The 20,509-nt window shown below is 41.8% G+C and overlaps 2 protein-coding genes across 2 annotated transcripts; both read right to left on the bottom strand.

Moving 5' to 3' along the window:
* Window positions 1-2,174: 2,174 nt before the first annotated feature.
* Window positions 2,175-3,308, bottom strand: LOC125374653 (acetylcholine receptor subunit beta-type unc-29-like). The gene has a single exon (XM_048385834.1). It carries the CDS (start codon window positions 3,306-3,308, stop codon window positions 2,175-2,177), a length of 1,134 nt encoding a protein of 377 aa, XP_048241791.1.
* A 5,211-nt stretch (window positions 3,309-8,519) lies between these two features.
* Window positions 8,520-20,509, bottom strand: LOC124135086 (transmembrane protein 19-like). Its single transcript, XM_048389488.1, has 6 exons — window positions 20,365-20,509; window positions 17,475-17,585; window positions 16,701-16,838; window positions 13,669-13,923; window positions 10,849-11,064; window positions 8,520-9,785 (listed from the first exon to the last, which is right to left on the bottom strand). The coding sequence occupies exons 1-6, from the start codon at window positions 20,450-20,452 to the stop codon at window positions 9,619-9,621; spliced, it is 975 nt and encodes a 324-aa protein (XP_048245445.1). The 5' UTR covers window positions 20,453-20,509; the 3' UTR covers window positions 8,520-9,618.

Below are 20,509 nucleotides of genomic sequence, written 5' to 3'. Positions count from 1 at the left end.
ACATTATCCTCTCCACTGACTGTGTGACATGTGGTTCTTTACCTAATGACAACACTATCCTCTCCACTGATTGTGTGACGTGAGGTTCTATACCTAATGACAACACTATCTTCTCCACTGATTGTGTGGCATGAGGTTCTATACCCACTGACAACATTATCTTCTCCACGGACTGTGTGACGTGAGGTTCTATACCCACTGCCAACACTATGTTCTCCACTGACTGTGTGACGTGAGCTTCCATACCCACTGACAACACTGTCTTCTCCACTGACTGTGTGACGTGAGGTTCTATACCCACTGACAACACTATCTTCTCCACTGACTGTGTGACGTGAGGTTCTATACCCACTGACAACACTGTCTTCTCCACTGACTGTGTGATATGAGGTTCTATACCCACGAACAACACTATCTTCTCCACTGACTGTGTGATATGAGGTTCTATACCCACTGACAACACTATCTTCTGCACTGACTGTGTGACGTGAGGTTCTATACCCACTGACAACACTATCTTCTCCACTGACTGTGTGATATGAGGTTCTATACCCACTCACAACACTATCTTCTGCACTGACTCTGTGACGTGAGGTTCTATACCCACTCACAACACTATCTTCTCCACTGACTGTGTGATATGAGGTTCTATACCCACTGACAACACTGTCTTCTCCACTGACTGTGTGACGTGAGGTTCTATACCCACTCACAACAGTATATTCTCCACTGACTGTGTGATATGAGGTTCTATACCCACTGACAACACTGTCTTCTCCACTGACTGTGTGACGTGAGGTTCTATACCCACACACAACACTATATTCTCCACTGACTGTGTGATATGAGGTTCTATACCCACTGACAACACTATCTTCTCCACTGACTGTGTGACGTGAGGTTCTATACCCACCGACAACACTGTTTTCGCCACTGATTGTGTGACGTGAGGTTCTTTACCCACTGACAACACGTCTATCTTCTGCACTGACTCTGTGACGTGAGGTTCTATACCAACTCACAACACAATCGTCTCCACTCATTGTGTGACGTGAGGCTCTGTACCTATGACAACATTATATTCGCCAGTTATTGTGTGACGTGAGGTTCTGTACCCACTGACAACACTAACTTCTGCACTGACCGTGTGAATATTGCTCTTTGGCTTATCGCAATACTTACTAATAAATCCATTCCTTGTGGCAAAAGAACACCTCTTTAAAAGAAAAGGCAGTACAGAAAGTATTTACTACCTTGCTTAAGAGAAATGTCAAATTACAAATTGTTCAAGTGTAATGTGAAATGATATACTATGTTGAAAATACTGACAATAGTGGATGGCCAGCAAGTCACAATATTACAAAATTTTAAAAAAACAACAACTTCTAGACACTCAATCAAACTGAGACGACATATCTGATACTGAATACATATACACTACACACGAACACACGTTGTTATTCAGAGTACTTGGAACACGTGCAGCAATCGAGTTCAAACAGTTTTAAAGCATACGTGGCTTTTAGTGTCGTGTTCACAATGGTCTTCGTCATAACATCGTATTAATGTAAGCATATTTTACAAAGTATTTACATCACGTAAAGTACCAAAAGTTGTCATTTGGGCATTATTATTATTATCATTTACAGATTAAAAGAATAAAAGCAGCAAAGAGGGTGATCCTGGCACAGAGAGACTGGTTAGGCTCATCACCAGCTCAGGGCCCTTGTCCCTCTACACGCAGCCCAGACAGCGAATGTGACTCCTCCCAGGAAGCGCTCCCTAAAGAAACCCACCAAGAACTTTTCGGAGAATGTGAAGACTCCCAAACACTGCAGCCTTCTGCATTACCCAGATTGTTAGAAGGGTTGTATTCTTGGTAGCAAACCCGTGTACTCTCCCAATGTCGGTACAATAATCGGGATGTTCCAAATCTAAGGCACCGAGAACAATGGGGAGTCGGACAACTTGATACTCGAGATGCAAGCGTTACATTTGGAAAGCGGGGTCTGCATATTTGCCATGTTTTTTTCTGAATCTTGTCAATCACATTAGTGTTCAAAGGGACAAAAAATTCAGAAATATTATTATTAAAATCTGGCCACCAGCAATTGTATAATGAAATGTTAAAAACCAAACGTTTATCATGTTACCACAGTGACTTGTATGTTATGCTATATACGAAACACAAGTATTGAGAGTGCGGCCATCAACACAAACAGGACAAACATAATTTTATCGAGTCTGTCTGCTACTTCATCGTTCTTGATGTCATCGCCTCTCTCAAATGGGCTTGAGCTTTGAACTGCGATCTTCTTACGGAGGCGGCAAAGCAACGCCCCCTGTCGATGGTGAGTGTTTATGACCAGGAGAGTGGCGAGCAGAGCCAGAGCGCTCTGTGACAGAAGCAGAACCAGATAGATGGTGAGGCGAGAGGCATTGCCGGACTTGGGGATAGCGTCATTGATGTAGTTGAGGAACACTGCTTCGGACACGAAGATGGAGACGAGGAAGGAGACCTTCTCCCCTGAGGCCGCGGGCAGCAGGAATACACAGGCGTTGAGGAAGGAGAGAAGACACATTGGAAAGATGACGCTTAGGGTGTAGAAGGTGCTGTGACGCCGTAGTCGGAATTCGAGGTCAACGTACGGAATACGATCAGCGACTCGTTTAACGCTAAAGGTTTTGTTAACCAACTCCCATTCACTGCTACCAGTAAAGTATGTAGAAAAGATGTTGGTATATTCTTGATTTCCCAGTCCAAAATCTGAGGAGTTTAACAAACTGATAACCGTTATGCGACACACCTGTTCATCATAGGGATAACGTACCACATCCAAATTACAAATTGTCTCAAATTCATTTATCATGAACATCATTGCCGTGCCAGAAGGGTGAACGGAGATTGGCATACTTGCGGACAAAGAGGAAATCTTGCTACCTACACCGTTTGCAATCACAAAATTTGGGGTCCATATCTCCTCAGGTTCAAATTCAAGGTCTTCGATACCGTTGCTCCTGTCCCATGTCAACCACAGATCCGTCCAAGACATAGTCAGAGCGCCACTTACGCGGAATATCTGATTGGCTTCTTCCACGGCTATCACAGCTATGAGAGCGAAAGACACAGAGACCATGACCCGACCTGCCATCCCTTTGGGCGACACCGTGGTGGAGTAGTTGTACAGGAGATCCTGCTTCAGTCGTTGCTGTCGCCGTCTCTCAGGGTCCGGTTCACAGCAGCAACATCTCAACAAAAACACCACGGACAACATCAAAGCAGCATAGTTGAATAGAAGACTCTGCATGTTTTCATCAAAATCGAAATCAGAATTTTTAAACAATTAGGGCGTGATATGTTGTTGTGGATGATCCAGATTCAATGTCCTATATGAACGCAATGTGTAAGCGTATGATACAGGTACTTGTTTTACAGCTGTCTATTCTACAAGGTTCGAGAGTCCTATATGCAGCACATAACACAGGTGTTTATTGCCGATGTTGGCCACCACAGCGTCAGTATAGCCAGGCGGAGGTCTCCTTCCGAGCAATGGCGTCCACAGTGGACTGTAAATCTGCAATACACACAGTAGGGTGAGTCTTTTCTCAACCCAAAGACGGAGATCCACACCAGAAGTAGGTTCAGAGGGACCTTCAAAACAGTTCCATCAACAAAAGACGATATTCAGTCTCATGCCAAGCAACACCTTCAAGAGAAATTCGGTCTTCATCCAAGGCGGAAGCCAACACCAGGAACACTTTCAGAAGAGATACAATGTCCCCAGCATTGACCGAGGTCACACCAGAAAAACACTCAGATTCTACCTGCAAGAGACCGTGGCTAACACAGGTTCTCCCAGTTGCTCCAGCGCTGTCATTTCTTCTGTCATGTAAGTGCCGACCAATTGCTTTTAAACTATATATTACAACTAAATCAATGAATTAACACTGCTCAGTTTGTAAATGACTGGTAATACCTCAACCGCCTCTCTGCTAATGGACTGAGATGATTGATCTGTTTCTATCTGTTGTTTCCGTTGCTAACATACCGAACACTCCGTTATGTGCTCCACAACCAACAACTGTGAAGATAAAATATTTCCACATAACTGAAGAGATTTTCTATTTTTTTTAATTGATCAAACTTATTTGCACAATTGCATGCGGCACAATAGAAACTCCGGACCATACAACTCGATACACTTATCCTATCTCTGCAAACGCTTGTTTCTGTCACAAATCTATTATATTACATACATAATCAACGCAATGGTGTCGTTGCTAATGGGCGGGATGGGCATATTGATTTTAAATTGTGAATAGACCTAAATTTAAGATGCTTCGTGATAAGTGTAGATACAAAATCTTAATGGCCTGCGTTATCATATTTATTACCCTCACATACTCTCAGCCACATTGATCGCCCTCGTGGTACAGGGAATACAGCGTCTGCCTGGATGGTACCTATAGGTTGATACGAGTAGAAGTTGATAGGATAGTTGGTGTGGTTAGCAGGTCATGCAGATGGCCATGGGTGGATCTCATAAGAATGTCAATGTCTTTGAGTGAGTCAGTGAGTGAGTTGGGTTTAACGCCGCTTTTAACAGTATTCCAGTTATATCACGGCATGTCAGCTTAATGTGGAAGGAAAACCCGAAGTGATGCAGGTATGAGACGTTTACCACTTCGGTGAAACCCACGAGTACGGGTATGGTGCTGACAAACCTAGAAACATAATCGGGGCGAACCGGGATTCGAACCCACACTGATAGGTTTCTGGCGTGTCCAGGGGACGCAACTCTGCACAGCGAATCGCATCACGGGTACGACGACGCAGCCTGACTGCTGATCCGGTCGGGTCTCATATCAGTGCATACTCTGTCCGTCAATAGATCTTATTATCTGTCGCTACACGTGTAATTACACTTGCTCTGATTATAGCGACATAATTGACACCCTTCGACAGTCGATACGTTATTGTGGAGACTCGTCATGCCTTTAGCTGGATAGATGACGTCCGTTAATTTAACACTGGCTCTCAATGTCTACAGCGTTGTGTGCTTCATGTCGACACAGCAGAAAGCAATACAATGTAATGGATGGGCAAATATGTTAATGCCAGTATCAGAGTAAAATGATAATGCATTTCTTTTAAAAAACGATCGGAACAGATAATGTGCACTGGTTCAGGCTTGATCTATCAGAACACTTCGGGCGGCTACATGTAAGACAGTGTTGGTTGTGTGATTGAAGCTGTTGGATATTTCAACTGACTTGATCGGTGTTTCGATACGAAACACAATGGAGGGAACGTGGCTTTCCAGCAGGGAATGGGTACCCGATATGTCAGGTGGATTCAAAAACCCTCTAGCGCCCGTACGCAGCTTGCTTGTATACTCCCCAGGGAGTTGAGAATGATAACTGAAATGCAAACGGAACCACTGATTGGGAAACAAATAAAACCGCATTTGAACAGATACTAGTACCTGGATACCTACGGTATATAAGTGTATACAGCAACAACAACGACGACGAAGACGATGATGATATAGATGATGATGATGATGATGATGATAGCTACTTTTACCAGAGACCATAAAATATGTCATAGTCTCTGCTTTGGGGGCGGTCGGGTAGCCTAGTGGTTAAAGCGTTCGCTCGTCACGCCGAAGACCCGGGTTCGATTCCCGACATGGGTACAATGTGTGAAGCCCATTTCTGGTGTCCCCCGCCGTGATATTGCTGGAATATTGCTAAAAGCGGCGTAAAACCATACTCACTCACTCACTCACTCTCTGCTTTGACTAATACTGGTGAAGTGTCAGCAACTTTGACTCATGCGAGTATACTGTTAGATTAACTTAATTATATATAATACCTGTTTTTACATTGGTGGACAAAAAATATCTTTACATTATTTGTTTTACACAAAATTCGTTCACAATAGTGAAACGGAGTTGGTACAAGTCCAATTTGGACCATTATCTGTATAATAGTTACAACATTAATAATCGACAGCCAGAAGGGATAGAGAAACGAAATAGAACACCAGGACACGTGTATGTTATGCTATGAAGTACCTCTTTACTTCATTCACGCTGCCTGGGTGCATGGTGTTTCTGACAGGTGTGTCTTCCAGTGCTCAGCTTCGGAGCAGTGAACCAGAGGGTTGTCTGGAGCACTGACGTTGTCAAAAGGTTTTATTCATAGTCACAGAAGCGTCATAAAATCCTCTGACTGACTGACGACGGTTTGTTCCCACTCGACTGAATGTTGTTTTAGTCACGGATTAGTGGTGAGGTGACTGAAGTCTGTTTCCACTGAACAGCACTCACTGGCGAGCTCTGATCACTCAGTCACTGGGTCGGTCGTACTATGATTATGACTGAACTATGTTAAATCAATTTAATTTTAAAAAGGAAACAATGTCCAACCCTAATGATATTATGGTATCACTGACAAGCCTTATCATTTAAGGTTAACATTAGAGTCATTCCAAATTCTCGTGATGGAAGGCATTTGATATAATCTGGCCTTTAGTATAGAGGTAAGACTTCTTAATGTTCCAGAATTGACTGCAAGTGTTGTCTTGCAGGTTGCCCAGCAACAGTAACACATCTTTATTAGTAGTTCTAGAAATGATCATAACCATCTTTAGGGATTTTTCCTAGTAACTGAGCACAATGCGATGAAAAAAAAAATCACTATGCTATTTACTATTATCTTGTAATTTTCTGTAGGAAGAATTGTTTAGGGCTCCATTTGGAATATTTTTAAAATTTTGTAGATACATATTTTTAAATAAGATAACTTTATTTCTGGGACTAAATATCTGTCTATTGTTAAGACTGCAGCCTGTGTCATGTGGCTGGTGGAAAATTGCTGACTGCAGTGTAAAACATCATCAACACCAACTTGCTCACAATCACAGGACAGTCACAGTTTGGCTGAACAATAAAACCATACACAAACAATATAGTTTTTTCTCTCATTTATTCAATTAGAAAAATATAGCATCAAAATCAGAGTGTTCATAATGTACAGTGCATATCACATTCAAGACCGTCATCATCAATATGTTAAAAATAAACATTGAAACAGATTTCACATACACCTCAGTTAAAAATATGGATGAAGGGAGTTGAAAGGATACTTCTTTTGATGAAAAATTCAGCATATGTAATAAGAGAATTAAAAATACTGTAAACAAGCTTACAACAAGTAGGTGCGACTCAATTATCTAAACAGTTGTATACTTACACCGAAACAGCCTTATGGATGGTGTTATTAACTGCCGGTGTCAGCTGGTGTATTGACTCGTTTTGTTTGTTTGTTGTTTAATGCAGCACTCAGCACTACTCCAGCAATATGACAGTGCCTGTAAATAATCGAATCTGGACCAGACAATCCAGTGATTGATGTCAGTGACCAAAGGTAGAAGGGTAAAGTACCCGGAACCTAAGGTTACACTTTACCGAAATGTTGCCTTTACAGTTCATGAAGAAGTTGGAATCCATACATCCTCTCCACATACACTGTAGCGGTTCCCAGTAGTGAATTGATTGTATACGGTTATCTGTCTTCGACTGCTGACACATTAATCACAGATTCTTTGTCCCACAGAGACTGTCAAGCATACACAGCTCACTGGACGACCAGCACTCCCTCCACCCCTGCTGTTGATAATGACGCATGGTTAATGCCGATCCACAGGTCCAGTTGTCAAAGACATGGTGTTTATTTTCAAACTGTTTGTGCTGGGATGTCATGGTAAGGAACATGTACACCCTATTCTAGACATGGTAAACGCCACATACTGGGCTCTTCCAAGTCTGTCTGGCATGTAAGATTTCTCTGAGAATGTTTTACACATAAAGTGTAGTAACATCTCCTCCTTGCAGCTGTCTGTGTGGTCAGACTTTTGAGAAACCCTGTGTGGCATTAAAATGGAGATTCTTTGAATCAGATCGATACAGCCTTCAAAATTCATGCTTGTCCGAGCCCGAGCCCGAGACCACTAAATTGTGCTGAGGACAAGTAAAAATCCAATGATGGCAGTTCCCACTGACTACCATTGATGCATTTGATGGCTGAAATTCTGAACCAGATCTCAATGCTTCAATTTGCTACATCTGGAACTGAGTGAATGAGTTGGGTTTAACGCTGCTTTTAACAGTATTCCAGTTATATCGCAGGGTGTCAGCTTAATGTGGGAGGAAAGCCCGAAGTGATTCAGGTGACAGACATTTACCACTTCGGTGACACCTACAAGGACCGGTATGGTGCTGACAAACCTAGAAATATAATTGGGGTGAACCGGGATTCGACCCTACAATCATAGGTTTTTGGCATGCCCAAGGGATGCAACTCTGCACAGCGAATTGTGGTGCCTTAGACGACTGGGCCACACATGGCCCCCCCCATATCTGGAGTGAGTGAGTGAGTGAGTGAGTGAGTGAGTGAGTGGAATAGCAATATTCCAGCAATATTCCAGCAATATCATGGCAGGGGACACCAGAAATGGGCTTCACACATTGTACCCATGTCGGGAATCGAACCCGGGTCTTCGGCGTGAGGAGCGAACGCTTTAACCACTAGGCTACCCGACCACCCCGCCCCCCATCTGGAAATGAATACAAGTTTTGTGCCTGATTCAAGCAGGACCAGCTACAAACACAGAGGACTAGTGAAATAAGGCTTACATAGTCATCTGGAACATGAAAACAAGATGAATTTCTAAGGCTGTAGATAAGGTGAATGAGGCGTGCAGTAGTGTTTATAAGTGCATGGCATGATAGAACAAATTAAACAGAATTGCACAAGTCGAACCATATACTTGTTCTGTGTAAATAGTAGATCAAAGATAAGACACCTAAAACTCTTTTTCATAAAATCAAATCAATGACATGATTTATGAAATGAACACGTCTAAAATCCTTTTGTAAACCTTCTGAGCACAATTAGGTACATCTTCCCCAGGCAAGGAAGTTAACTGACTATGAAAGTCCAGTTTCCACCCTTGCCGTACTAGGCTGGATGTATGGAGTTATATTTTGGCTGGAATTACGAGTCTATGCATAGACCAATCAAAATCGCTTAACAAAATCAACATCTGGTTCGTAACTGTGGGGCAGGTTTCGGTGGATGCTGTATTTGCAAAGCATCTGTATGGCCAACTCTGCGTCAACAGATATTTTCCTGATCATTTTATGTTTTTAATCAAGGTGCTGAAGTGATCTGATGCACTTCGCGAGGTAGGACTCATTTTATTACAATAAAGATCTTAATTATCTGTCAGATCATTTTGCTTGAAGCAAATGCAAGTGATATGAGAGGTGGAATCTGATTGGTCAATAGGAGGGACACAGAAGGGACATCACTCATACTAGCCACTGGTGGTGGTGGTACTAGCGAGCCCAGAAATTCCAGCCTAGTCCGGCAAGGGTGGAAACTGAACTTTTATAGTCAGTTAACTCCCTTGCTTCGGGAAGATGAATTAGATGTACCAAGACGTATATTGTGATCATGTGACTTTCAAGGTCAATCTTAGGTCACATATTCAGGGAGATCCTCATCACTTTTGTTTCAATGATTTCTGTTTGGTGATGATATATCACGTCATGTGACATGCAGCCACAGTTGCCAGGCAATGTAAGGGGAGATAATTCCCGTGAGGAGTGAAGAAAGGAGGTTGACACCATGGTTGTCAAGGACTGCGTAGCCGCTAATGTGTTCCACATGGGGCCCCGGGTGTTCCACGATACAAGCACGCCGCCGGTCGTACCCTGGGGAGTAAGAGTACAATACAGCTCTGTTTACTTCTACATGTATATATGTTACACGGCATGTGTATAATCAGGAAACGTGTATAGCCTGATCAATCATACAATATTTAGAATTCATCACATTTTCTGGGATTTTTCATGCGATTGTATTTGTTTGTTTGTTTTTTAACGCTGCATTCAGCAATAATCCACACATATGACCGTGGCCTGTAAACAATCAAATCTGGACCAGACAATCCTGTAGGTCTGAAACAATTCACCGATTCCTACAATATCATCGATACTTAGGTACACATGATACTTGATTCTTCAGTTTGTGACATTGCGATACTCTATAAATAGAACAGAAACCAAAAGAGTTACTTCCCATAATTGCAGAAGTAGCATAGCGCCACCAGTAAGCATGGCAGATTAAGGGAACGTGGTGGCTGAGGATGCGCCAACTAACTGTTACATTCAGTCACCATCTCTTCATTTAAAACTGTTTTAAATTTGTTCTTGTGGTTTTCTTTGTTAAAGTTTATTACAATCCAGTGATTGACATTATGAGCAATCATCCATGCCATCACTGAGTCTGATCACCCGATCCACTTAGTTGCCTATACCACTGGCATAGAACCCGGGATTATGAACAAAGAAAGGTCAACTGGGGGAAAACACATAGTCCCTGAAACACGGTCCCTGAAACACGATCCCTGAAATACGGTCCCTGAAACACGGTCCCTGAAACACGATCCCTGAAACATGATCCCTGAAACACGGTTCCTGAAACAAGGTCCCTGACACATGGTCCCTGAAACAGTGTCCCTAAAACAGGGTACCTGAAACATGGCCCCGGAAACATGATCCCTGAAACAGGGTCCCTGAAACAGGGTCACTAAAACAGGGTCCCTGAAACAGGGTCCCTGAAACATAGTCTGATTATGGGCATAGAGTGGTGATACATCTGTACATGTTTTGCATAAGGACTGATTCATGTTAGGCACTTCATAATTCCTGATGATATTTTTCTTCTCCCAACATCCCTCCCATCATCCCCGGACCCCAGGTATTGATATTTTACCTGAGAACTGAAGCAGAGCACCCAGGTAGGAGTCTATGATGGACCCCACGAAGCCTGCAGATGTGGCGAGGAGGAGGATGGGCCACTGGGGGGGACTGTCACTCAAGGACAGCTCTGTAGTACACAGCAGCAAGGCCACATAGTAGGCTACTCCAACAATAAACCCTCCGAAAATGCTGCTCAGGGTTCCAGTAAATGTCACACCGCCATTAGTGCCTTCAACACAAATCAAAATAACAAAACATCACAAGGACTGATAGTGTAAATCATGAAATTAATTAAGGAAAAGATATATGGATGAACAACTTCCTTATTACAATTAGGAGCGATTTTTCAGTGTAGGTTCTAACACTGTTATAGATCAGGTATACTTATTACAATTAGGAGCGATGTTTCAGTGTAGGTTATAACACTGTTATAGATCAGGTATACTTGTTGGAACCAACACTGAACATCACTCTTCATTGTAATAAAGAAGTTGTTCATCCATATGTCTTAACCTTACCTAGTATTGAAACTTCTAAATGTCTCTCAAAGAAGTAACATCAAATTACTGCTTTCATTAAAAAAATAGAGCATTATTATCATGATTATCCGGACATATTGCTGTTTATTGTCACGTTAGGGACAGTAGACATGCCGGACATAATTACATAAACAACAAGTATCCAAATAAACAAAGCAGTTGAGTTCTGGACTGAGTGCTTCTCACCGAGCATTGTGTCAGGTGTCAGTTCAACACATGTTCATGCAGCAGTTATGTCAGTTTAACACAAGTTCATGGGGCAGTTATGTCAGTTCAACACAAGTTGATGAGGCAGTTATGTCAGGTTAACACAAGTTGATGAGGACGTTATGTCAGTTCTACACAAGTTAATGAGGCAGTTATGTCAGTTGAACACAATTTGATGAGGCAGTTATGTCAGCTTAACACAAGTTCATGAGGCAGTTATGACAGTTTAACACAAGTTCATTGGCAGTTGTGTCAGATTAACACAATTTGATGAGGCAGTTATGTCAGTTTAACACATGTTGATGAGGCAGTTATGTCAGGTTAACACAAGTTGATGAGGACGTTATGTCAGTTCAACACAAGTTAATGAGGCAGTTATGTCAGTTGAACACAATTTGATGAGGCAGTTATGTCAGCTTAACACAAGTTCATGAGGCAGTTATGACAGTTTAACACAAGTTCATTGGCAGTTGTGTCAGATTAACACAAGTTGATGGGGCAGTTATGACAGTTTAACACAAGTTCATAGGCAGTTGTGTCAGTTTAACACAAGTTGATGGGGCAGTTATGTCAGTTTAACACATGTTGATGAGGCAGTTATGTCAGTTTAACACAAGTTCATAGGCAGTTGTGTCAGTTTAACACACGTTGATGAGGCAGTTATGACAGTTTAACACAAGTTCATAGGCAGTTGTGTCAGTTTAACACAAGTTCATGAGGCAGTTATGTCAGTTTAACACAAGTTGATGAGGACGTTATGTCAGTTTAACACAAGGTGATGAGGCAGTTATGTCAGTTTAACACAAGTTCATAGGCAGTTGTGTCAGTTTAACACAAGTTGATGAGGACGTTATGTCAGTTCAACACAAGTTAATGAGGCAGTTATGTCAGTTTAACACAATTTGATGAGGCAGTTATGTCAGCTTAACACAAGTTCATGAGGCAGTTATGTCAGTTTAACACAAGTTCATAGGCAGTTGTGTCAGTTTAAAACAAGTTGATGGGGCAGTTATGTCAGTTTAACACATGTATATAGGCAGTTGTTCCTTATGACTGGACGAGTCATTTGATATGCATATCGACACAATTTTGAATTTTGACCCCTGTTTGACCTTTGTTGACCCTTCCCCAAAATGCCCGGGATTTTCAACCAGGCAGCCCAAGTCAAAATTGTTCAGTATACATCAGGAAACTCAAAAACACTTTCAAACCTTTGTTTCAATGATTTGGTCATGGGACCTACAGGTTGGTTTTCTACTAATAGGACAGTATCTTTGTCCTTGGAAACCATATCAGATAATCTCAAATTACAAGGAAAACACTGCTCACCCGCATGGTGAAATGTAATGTACAGTTGTCATGATGAATCGATCAACATGCTCATGTACGTGACAAAACTTGGACCCATGCACAATCATCTGTTGGTTGACCTGACTTATCTCATTTGCATAAACAGCTTACATTGAATTTCCTATTCTTGATGTCCTTCAAGTTAGATCACACTTGGAGACATCACTTCAGTGGCAAAAGGCATTCAGTATTATTCTTTGTTTGTTTGTTTGTTTGTTTGTTTGTTTGTTGTTTAACATCATACTCGACAATATTCCAGCTACAAGATTGGGGTCTGTACATAATCAAGTCTGGACCAGACAATCTAGTGATTGATATCATGAGCATCAATCCACGCAGTAGGGATAGGATGTCATGCATAAACCACAAGACTGACAACCTGATCCCGTTAGTTGCCTCTTACGACATGCATAGTCACCTCTTACGGCAAGCATGGATCTTCACGGTTACAGTATTATTCAATCGAATTGCTATGACCCTTTACGTTATCATGGAATTCTAAGTCTACAGTCTTAAAGTTGTCCTTCGCTGATTAGATCTTAAACTAGCTGATGATTCATTATGAAATTTGAAGTTAGTGGTCAGTACTCGCATTAATTTGAATGTACAGTACCCAAACTATCAAAAAGCAGCTTAATTTTGAAACACTCTGCAAGACTGAAAATCTGAAATCACAATGGACACATGCCTTCTAAAGCCTCCTGTAACCATGGAAACCATATGTCCTTACCACTTACCTCTTGGCACCCTCTGGAAGTTGGTCACAAGCCATGGTTTTGAATGACCAAACACTGTTCCGACTTCAGAAGCAAATGTGTCCCCACAACAACAAGCCAGTGATCCTAGTACACTGGCAGCCCACCACGTTGAGGAGTATCTTCTGGAGAAGTCAAATGTCTTCTCCGCACAGCCAACCTCGAGCAGGTACAGGATAGCAAACAGTGAGGCTACACCACCGTTACACATCACCTGCAGCCAGTTCCGCTGACCACCTGTAACACATGACACATGTCTCAACACAGGACACTTATCTCAACACAGGACACTTATCTCAACACAGAACATATGTCTCAAGACAGGACACTTATCTCAACACAGAACATATGTCTCAATACAGGACACTTATCTCAACACAGGACACTTATCTCAACACAGAACATATGTCTCAAGACAGGACACTTATCTCAACACAGGACACTTATCTCAACACAGGACACTTATCTCAACACAGGACACTTATCTCAACACAGAACATATGTCTCAAGACAGGACACTTATCTCAAGACAGGACACTTATCTCAACACAGGACACTTATCTCAACACAGAACATATGTCTCAAGACAGGACACTTATCTCAATACAGGACACTTATCTCAACACAGAACATATGTCTCAAGACAGGACACTTATCTCAATGACTCAACACAGGACACTTATCTCAACACAGGACACTTATCTCAACACAGGACACTTATCTCAATGACTCAACACAGGACACTTGTCTCAATGTCTCAATACAGGACACTTGTCTCAATGACTCAACACAGGACACTTGTCTCAATGACTCAACACAGGACACTTGTCTCAATGTCTCAACACAGGACACTTGTCTCAATGTCTCAATACAGGACACTTGTCTCAATGTCTCAATACAGGACACTTGTCTCAATGACTCAACACAGGACACTTGTCTCAATGTCTCAACACGGAACACTTGTCTCAATGTCTCAATACAGGACACTTGTCTCAATGACTCAAGATAGGACATTTGTGTCAATGACTCAACACAGGACACTTGTCTCAATGACTCAAGACAGGACACTTGTGTCAACACAGGACACTTGTCTCAATGTCTCAATACAGGACACTTGTCTCAATGACTCAACACAGGACACTTGTGTCAACACAGGACATTTTTCTCAATGTCTCAACACAGGACACTTGTCTCAATGTCTCAACACAGGACACTTGTCTCGATGTCTCGATACAGGACACTTGTCTCAATGTCTCAACACAGGACACTTGTGTCAACACAGGACAGTTTTCTCAATGTCTCAACACAGGACACTTGTCTCAATGTCTCAACACAGGACACTTGTCTCAATGACTCAACAAGGGACACTTGTCTTAATGTCTCAACACAGGACACTTGCCTCAATGTCTCAACACTGGACACTTGCCCTAACACAGGACACTTGTCTCAATGTCTCAACACAGGACACTTGTCTCAATGTCTCAACACAGGACACTTGTCTCAATGTCTCAACACAGAACACTTATCTCAATGTCTCAATACAGGACACTTGTCTCAATGACTCAACACAGGACACTTGTCTCAATGTCTCAACACGGAACACTTGTCTCAATGTCTCAATACAGGACACTTGTCTCAATGTCTCAATACAGGACACTTGTCTCAATGACTCAAGACAGGACATTTGTGTCAATGACTCAACACAGGACACTTGTCTCAATGACTCAAGATAGGACACTTGTCTCAATGTCTCAATACAGGACACTTGTCTCAATGACTCAAGATAGGACACTTGTGTCAACACAGGACACTTTCCTCAATGTCTCAACACAGGAAACTTGTCTCAATGACTCAACACGGGACACTTGTCTTAATGTCTCAACACAGGACACTTGCCTCAATGTCTCAAGACAGGACACTTTTCTCAATGTCTCAATACAGGACACTTGTCTCAATGACTCAACACAGGACACTGGTCTCAATGTCTCAATACAGGACACTTGTCTCAATGTCTCAACACGGGACACTTGTCTCAATGTCTCAATACAGGACACTTGTCTCAATGTCTCAATACAGGACACTTGTCTCAATGACTCAACACAGGACACTTGTCTCAATGTCTCAACACGGAACACTTGTCTCAATGTCTCAATATAGGACACTTGTCTCAATGTCTCGATACAGGACACTTGTTTCAATGACTCAAGACAGGACATTTGTGTCAATGACTCAACACAGGACACTTGTCTCAATGACTCAAGATAGGACACTTGTCTCAATGTCTCAATACAGGACACTTGTCTCAATGACTCAAGATAGGACACTTGTGTCAACACAGGACACTTTTCTCAATGTCTCAACACAGGACACTTGTCTCAATGACTCAACACGGGACACTTGTCTTAATGTCTCAACACAGGACACTTGCCTCAATGTCTCAAGACAGGACACTTGTGTCAACACAGGACACTTTTCTCAATGTCTCAATACAGGACACTTGTCTCAATGACTCAACACAGGACACTGGTCTCAATGTCTCAATACAGGACACTTGTCTCAATGTCTCAACACGGAACACTTGTCTCAATGTCTCAATACAGGACACTTGTCTCAATGTCTCAACACAGGACACTTGTCTCAATGACTCAACACGGGACACTTGTCTTAATGTCTCAACACAGGACACTTGCCTCAACACAGGACACTTGTCTCAATGTCTCAACACAGGACACTTGTCTCAATGTCTCAACACAGGACACTTGTCTCAATGTCTCAACACAGCACACTTGTCTCAATGACTCAACACTGGACACTTGCCCTAACACAGGACACTTGTCTCAATGTCTCAACACAGCACACTTGTCTCAATGTCTCAACACAGGACACTTGTCTCAATGACTCAAGACAGGACACCTGTGTCAACACAGGACACTTGTCTCAGTGTCTCAACACAGGACACTTGTCTCAATGTCTCAACACAGTACACTTGACTCAATGTCTCATACATGTCATACCTTCCTTGTAATCTTCCTCAAATTTCTTTTTCTGGTGAGCTCTGAGTTTGGTAACCTTTGACCCTGCCAGGAAGAAAACCAGCAGGGCAGAGAAGAAACACAGACTGCTGAGTGTCAGGATGAATCCAACTAACAACCCTGGAATTACAGAGGTTACCAGGGTAACAGGTCATCAAACATGGAAAACGTTGAGGGGTGGCTGAAAAGTTCTGAGTCAAACTATGATGGACAGCTTTGATGGCGTTGGTTGCTGAATATTTTTCAACATAATCCCCTCCAAGGTCCACACACTTTTGCCACAGATGCTGGAATGTCTTCCCAGTTAGGCGCAAAACTTTTCAGCCCCCCTCGTATTAATTTCTTTAAAATGATTCTATAGACTAAGGCTTAAAAAAATAATAGTCTTGGTTCTCAGGTACCGCCTGCATCATCATAGAGTGTGACACACGTTTCGTTTGTTTTTCAATGTTAAAAAAACCCAAACAACAAAATCCTTAAATATTCCAAGTCAAACGGTAGTCAAATACTGTATTCCAGTATTTTCCTCATCAACGAATACATTCTTGAAGGGAGGCCTTTTCCCAAATTGATTGTACACAACTGTTTATTTGGTTACATACTAGTTTGAACAATCCCCCACAAAAAAAACCAAAAAAAACCACACCGCCCACACTATATTTTCAAAAGCCATTGCCTGAGAACCAATTCTTTTATTTTTTTAAGCCTAATGTTGCAGTCTTTAAACATTTGTATGTTCCAAGAAAGGGACGGTACCTGCCACAGCACCGGCCACATCCAGGCTCCTCTTCCTCAACCCATACAGTGCAATGAGAACCGGAGCAATGGCTGCCACTAACCACCTCCAGGGGGCAGGGGCCGCATAGTCTGCATTATAATGAGGTACATCGATGATGCAAGGTATTAATGTACAGTTGTAAACACCTTTCACTCAAATTAACAAGATGTTCTCAGTAATTAATCCTCGATTAATCAGTGTCAACTCAGTTTATTGCCTATTACAGTGATTGACCGATTGGACTATCATGCAGGTACGATGTATTTACAGCAATCAAAACAAACAAAGCTTGTCAGTGTAGTTAATCTTCATTGTGTGGCAACTGCAGACAGAAACTGCTCAGTCCTAACTGTTGATCATGTCCGGTCAAAATTTAAGAATGTCCGGACAATACTTTTTAAAATGTCCGGTAAGCAATATTTTAAAACGGACATTTGAGATTCCCAATCGGACATGTCCGGCGCATATGACGGTTTCCGGACCCCTGGTCTGTAACCATGGTAACAGTTAAGTAGCAGGGACCACTAAGGGGTGCGGGGGGAGCACTTGGGACCATTTCATTTTACTTTTACATTCTACATTTAAAGGTTTCAACCATAATACATTGCTCTACAGAGTCAAATATGGAACAATACCAGCAAATAGGATTTCATATGTGCTGTGCAAGATTTCATAGTTTATTCAAAAACATTTCATTTGAAGACTATTTTTTTTCTTTTGATAATTTGTATATATTATTATTATTATTATTATCATTATTGTTGATGTTGTTTCTTTTGATAATTTGTATATATTATTATTAATATTATTATTAATATTATTGTTGTTGTTATCATTGTTGCTGTTGTTGTTATAGTTATTATTGTTGTTATTATTATTAGCAACTTTTAGAAAATTAATGAAATGGAAGCCACAAAAACCATGATGAGTTCTTTAATTTTTTTTTTTGAAAATTAGCATGTCATGAACATGTACTTTACACACAGCTTATCTTTATTCATGAATCAAACAGGGGGCATGGGTGGCCCAGTCGTCTAGGGCGCCGCAATTCGCTGTGCAGAGTTGCGTCCCTTGGGCGTGCCAGAAACCTATGATTGTGGGTTCGAATCCCGGTTTGCCCCAGTTATGTTTCTAGGTTTGTCGGCACCATACCCGTGCTCGTGGGTTTCACCAAGGTGGTAAACGTCTGAGGCCTGCATTACTTCGGGCTTTCCTCCCACATTAAGCTGACACGCCGCGCTATAACTGTAATACTGTTAAAAGTGGTGTGAAACCCAACTAACTCACTCACCCTTGAATCAACACCTGCCTCTTTACATACAGACAGCCTAAGATATGTTACCTTGTGTTAATCATGGTAATATAGTCCTAGAACCGTCAAATGGTTAAGTGTATATAAACAGTACACTGGACAGGCAAACTTAGGCTGAAGGGGTCGTTGTCGGCACAAGTACTACAGATATTGACCCCAGGTATGTTTCCTACACATACAGAAATGCACGATCTCCAAAATCAGAATACAGAGAGCCTCGGTTCTCTGAATGTCATATATTTCAAATGATGATGCACCACAAGCTAAGCGAATCGGCAATTTCCCATTGCACTGAGTAAGTACATAAGTTGATGTAAGCTCATATTTAGCACGTTTAAACACGTCTCCTCACTGTGCACTCCACTTCCAGACCTTGTCTGCTTGTAACAGATAGCAGGGTATGAAACACCCAAAATTTTCAGCCAGACCACAGGACTGGCTAGCTGAATTACTTGCCAGCCCTGACCAAAACCTGCCTGCCCACTATAATCATATGTTTCTCAGGATAATTTAATTAAAACTTTAAATCGAATTCATTGAACATGAAGTAATGCAAGAAAAGAAATAGCAAACACTTTTTAGGTCAGATTTGTATTTAATATCCTAGAATACATCATGTAAATAATGCTTATCATCGGGAAATATTTAGAATATTTTTACATATGAAATATAACCTGACCGTCGGGCAGGTGGATTTGAAAATCTGGCAGCCCGAGTTGAAATCAACCCGTCTCAGACGGTCGGGCAGGCAGGTATTTCGAACCCTGCAGATAGTGAAGCGGATGAACCAGTGTTTAGAGATTTGGAATGAATTTCCCATAATACTGTTTGTTTGTTTGCTTAACGCTGCACCCAGCAATATTCCAGCTATATGACGGCGGTCTGTAAATAATCAAGTCTGGACCAGACAATCGAGTGATTGACATCACAAGCATCGATTTTTGCAAATTGCATCAACCAAGTCAGCGAGCCTGACCACCCGATCCCGTTAGTCGCCTCTTATGACAAACATGGGTTGCCGAAGACCTATTCTAACCTGGATCATCACAGGTCACAGAAAACTGCGAACATCAGTGACTGGCAGTGGTGTTGGTGCGTTATGAATGGTGTCTACTTTACAAATACTACACGGAACATTTCAGATTTTGTTCAGTTCCTAGAACGAAACTGTCATCCTGTTGTATGAGATGCATTCCAGTGTACAATATACAAAAAACATCATACACAGTGATTACATGACATACTTTGATATGCTGCGATGCACATCATTACATCCTGTATGCACTCGTAATCTGGCGAACCGAAACTCAGGCGTACCCGTGCCGACAACGACTCCTTCAGCCAACTTTAGGTATTGTTTGAATGCGTCTTCTGTCCTTTCTGTTATATTGTGTAGTTTGCAATGGATGAGCACATTTTCGAATGGTTCAGTACGTCTGTGTACATGACAACTATAAATTAAAACGAGCGTTAGTTCTGCATGAACTATGCCTAGGCCTACGGGGTGACATGGCATGAACTCCGATTGAACTCGATTAATAACAACATCAACCAACCTCTGTTGATTGTCTGATAAAACAGACTGATTAACCAAAACATTAGGCTAGCGGGAATAACAACAGCCAGTGATAACGACAGGAACATGACATTATACTTCTCAAGTCAACCGTCAACAACATAAGTCAGCCATCTTTAGAAGGT

The sequence above is a fragment of the Haliotis rufescens genome, unplaced genomic scaffold, assembly GCF_023055435.1.
Source record: "Haliotis rufescens isolate VD_foot unplaced genomic scaffold, xgHalRufe1.0.p SCAF_10, whole genome shotgun sequence".
Classification (NCBI taxonomy): domain Eukaryota; kingdom Metazoa; phylum Mollusca; class Gastropoda; order Lepetellida; family Haliotidae; genus Haliotis; species Haliotis rufescens.
Note: the sequence above shows the minus strand (reverse complement) of the source record. Positions and strands in the feature narration are given on the sequence as shown.